Genomic DNA, 4,193 nt, shown 5'->3' on the forward strand with positions numbered 1-4,193 from the left:
AGGAGAGAGCTCCCGTAGCAGGAGGGACACGAAACCACCACCATCTAAGCAAGTAGGGAGAGAGAGGGTGCTGTCCTAGACACCAGGATCAGGTGTTAAACTGGAACGCATGCCAGTTTAACTCTCAGCGATGTGCTGGACCAGACAATGCAGTCAGTAGGGCAGCGGGACGATGAAGGTTGGATGGGAAGAGTAGAGCATTTAGCTAAAACATCCACAGCAAAGAAGAAAATGTGTTTAAGACCACTGTCAGACCTAGATCGTGATTGACTTCATTGCTACCCAGCTGAGAGTAGAGACACTTCAGTTTTTTTTTTAACCAAAAACAGACACACCCCAATTCTGCCTTTTCCCAGTGCGGACACTTAACACAGAGGAAAGGCAGAGGCACGTGTGACCCATGAGAACTAGAATAGACACACCGCACTGTGAGGTTCCAGTAAGTAATCCTTGTGCTTTGCTGACCTTGTTGCGTTAAAATGCAGTGGTGCACAGTGTATTGCAGCTGCTGATTTTTTTTCAGGGCTTCAGGTGCATCTTAGGTGGCTATTCTTGAAAGCAGACTTACCCTGAACATATGGCTTTTGTGTCCTTTTGCAGCGAAAGCATTGATCAAGCTGCAGAGGTGTATAACCTGCAGAAAATCAGCCTTCTCCGAGAGATCTCCCTCAAAACTGGAATCCAGGTGAGATCCAAGTCCTCCCTCTTTCCCTTGTTGCTTCTTCCCATGGGAGATGTCCTAGGTTGAGGCATGTGTGGATTCATACTACAAGGTCTTTTGCAGATTAATTCCCTACTGTGCGTGCCTTCGAGGGATTTATGGCAACAAGTAGCCCTACAAAGGGATTGTAATTGGTTCCATTGCAGGATAAATGTGCCCCATGTCCTTGAGGGAAATTGGTCTGCTTGGATGCACTCCTTTTGACTGACCAAATTGTGCCACTGCTCGCAATACAAAGCAAAGTCACTGTTTGGCATCGGTTGTGTCAGAGTTGTTACTTTTTGCTTCCGTCAGATCCTGCTGAAAGAATACAACTTTGACAACCGGCACAAACCCACCTTCACGGAGGAGGATATTCTCAACATCTTCCCTGTAGTGAAGCACGTAAACCCCAAAGCCTCTGACGCTTTCCACTTCTTCCAGAGTGGACAAGCGAAAGTACAGCAAGGTACGGACAATATATGCTACCACACCTCTTTTCTTCAGGCTAGTGTTTGGTGGCACTGACCATACTTAACCGTGTACCAAGCACTGTGCAGCATGGCAAGCTGCCCCTTAATCCCATTCTGGAGAAGAGCAGTTTCCAAGTCCATGGAAAATACAGCCTCACCACTGAGGGGCCTGGTGTGGGTCTGAGAACTGAGATCAAGGAAGTTCTTAAATTTTTATCACAAGACTAAGGAAAAGGCAGAATTGGGCTGTCCTAACAAGCTGGCGACCTGTCACTGAATAGCTATTTGTCCCACTACTTTTTCCCTGAATCGCAGAGACTTGTCTTTGTTCTTCCTGTATACTTCTGTATGGATAGTGCTGATTCTGACAATAAAAGTAGAGCTTTTGCACTGCTTAAGATTGGTAGCCCATGAATTTGGCAGAAAAATTCAACCTTGTTTAATTTTTAGCCTTCTGTCTAGGCATGCAGCTAGATGTGAAGGAAAGGGAGGTGGGCAGGTAAACACTTACTCAACTTATTTTGTGTTCCAGGTTTCTTGAAGGAGGGCTGTGAGCTCATCAATGAAGCCTTAAACTTGTTTAACAATGTGTATGGTGCTATGCATGTAGAAATCTGTGCCTGCCTCAGGCTGTTAGCACGCCTCAACTATATCATGGGAGACTATTCAGAGGTATGCAATCCTTGCTGCAGCTTTCCAGACAGTGCGTGAAATGGTGAACATGATCCTCTCTGGCCACTTCCCCTTTGTTTCCCTCTTCTGGGTGGGGGTATAAATTCCGCTTCCAGGCTGCAAAATAATGCAAATTAACTTGAACTGGGAAAAGAAGTAGCTAAACACTAATCTTCTGAAGAAGACAAATTGCTCCCTTGTTTCAGTGTTTCCCACTGGTGCCACCTCAGTTAGCCCAGGGCTTTCCTCCTCTGCAGCTGGAACAGAATCCCACCTCCTTTGCCTCCAAACAGAAGTTTTGAAGTCTGGGTCCTGAGACGGTTCTCATCAAGCCTCCTGCTATCCGCAAGGCATCTCTTGCAAGTTTATAGCTCAACATTTGCGTCACTGTCTTGATGGTTCTCTTCTAGGCCTTAAGTAATCAACAGAAAGCGGTACTGATGAGCGAGAGGGTCCTGGGCATTGAGCATCCCAACACAATCCAAGAATATGTAAGTATGAGGATTTAAAGGTGGCATGACCTATTCATGCCTGCATCCTTGAAGCAGCTGCTGTTCTCCTTAGCCCTGCAGAACTCTCCCCAGAATCCCATTCTTCCCACGTAGCACACTTGTCTTGGAAGCTCTCTTGTGTCTCTAGGTTTCATGATGCTTAGAAACGAGATGTGTGGAACAGGCACCCCTTACCTTAGGAGTTACTGATGAAGTTCTGAAAGGCAGGCAAGATGATGAATGCTTGGTGACAGCGATGAGAGAGAGAGAGGGATTGTAATAATGTCCTCCTCCGTTAGCCCCAGCTGCCAACACTACTGAGTCCTTTCTGGATGTGCATATGCAAAGCATGCAGTCCTTACAATAAGAATGTGTTCTTGCAGTTGCTGTCATTTGAAGGGTCTCAGCCTTATGATTTTGTAAGCTAATAGTTTAACTGAGGATTGGCACAAACATCCTATCCTATCTTTTCCAGTCTGGATTCTTGTTGGGTGCAGTTTTTTGCTCTCAGTTGCCCAATGCCTTTATTCATCTCACATTCATCCTGCTTATTCTCCACCCCCTCCTGACTTTTTTGCAAGATTTCGTGTAATAGCTGGATACTGTACATGCTGGTCAGTTTTGAAATCTTCCTTGAAATTACTAGGAGACTATTAATGCAACTCGCTCTTAATGGTGTATGTTGTGTGGATGCATCAGTGCACTTCTGCAGTAATAAGTCAACCTAGTTTTTTTGTAGCAGTTAAAGTCTGTCGTGTTGATGGAAGACACGTAGGAGAGGCATTGCCTCTCCTGCCTGTCTCCTACATATTTCCCTCAATAGGAAAGGAGATGTGAGCTTTTGTCTACTTCACGATGGGGTTTGACACCCGGCACTCAAATGTTTCTTACCTTTGTAGATGCACCTTGCTTTGTATTGCTTTGCAAACAGCCAGCTCTCAACAGCATTAAATTTACTGTACCGTGCACGCTACCTCATGCTGTTGGTATTTGGGGAGGATCACCCAGAAATGGCACTCCTGGACGTAAGTAATCCTTCAGAATAAACCCTTTCAAGCCTTGTGGTCGGCTCTGAAGCTTCTTCACCACCTTAACTCCCTATGAACAGTCATTGCCTCTGCCTCCCTTCTGCTGTGCTTTTTGCACACCCTTTTTCCTCTTAGGTGAGGAGAAGGAGGCTTGCATAGAAAGTGATTCTCTGGGGGAAGTGGAGGGGGGAGGCTGGCCTCCGGTTAATACGCTCACCGGGGGGAGGCTTGGGGGATCTGGTTCATCCTAGCTGTGGACCTTGGGAAAGCATTTAACCAGCCCACTCCTCAACTACCCATTCCATATCTAAAATGGAGATTTTTTTTTTTTCCACCCCCCTCCATCTTGTTTGCCTTGTAAAGCTCATAGACTGAGCTCATAATGGCAAGGAGGTAGGGAGACTGCATGTGCAGTCTCTAGCACAATGGGGTCCTAATGTCTTTTTGGGACTTCTTGGTGCTCCTGCCAACATAAATAGCTACAAGAAATGCAGGTTCACAAGTTGATCTCTAACTTGAGCCTTAGGGTTTGCTCAGGACTCACTTTTTTCCTGAGGTGCCTCTGGCTGTCTTCTAACATCTGACTGGTGGTTCTCCTCAGAACAACATAGGCTTGGTGCTCCATGGAGTTATGGAGTATGACCTGTCCCTCCGATTCCTGGAGAACGCTCTGGCAATCAACTCCAAGTATCACGGCTCCAAGTCTCTGAAGGTTGCACTGAGGTGAGGCAGAGTTCGGAGTGCCTTTGCCTGGGAGGGGAAGAAAGGGTTTAATACAATGGGAACTATGGCCTGTAAAAAAAAAAAAAAAAAAAAAAAAAAAAAAAAA

The 4,193-nt window shown here is 46.0% G+C and overlaps 1 protein-coding gene across 1 annotated transcript in view; it reads left to right on the top strand.

The window, feature by feature from the left end:
• The window catches only part of CLUH (clustered mitochondria homolog), a 47,064-nt gene that overhangs the window by 36,750 nt on the left and 6,121 nt on the right, over positions 1–4,193 (top strand). Inside the window, exons 16-21 of the mRNA XM_019510945.1 lie at positions 601–685; positions 1,016–1,169; positions 1,706–1,845; positions 2,256–2,336; positions 3,236–3,361; positions 3,966–4,087. Of these exons, the coding sequence (XP_019366490.1) occupies positions 601–685; positions 1,016–1,169; positions 1,706–1,845; positions 2,256–2,336; positions 3,236–3,361; positions 3,966–4,087 (708 nt within the window). The remainder of the gene's footprint in view (positions 1–600; positions 686–1,015; positions 1,170–1,705; positions 1,846–2,255; positions 2,337–3,235; positions 3,362–3,965; positions 4,088–4,193) is intronic.

The sequence above is a fragment of the Gavialis gangeticus genome, unplaced genomic scaffold (assembly GCF_001723915.1).
Source record: "Gavialis gangeticus isolate Ggan-Ray unplaced genomic scaffold, GavGan_comp1, whole genome shotgun sequence".
NCBI classification, from domain to species: Eukaryota; Metazoa; Chordata; order Crocodylia; family Gavialidae; genus Gavialis; species Gavialis gangeticus.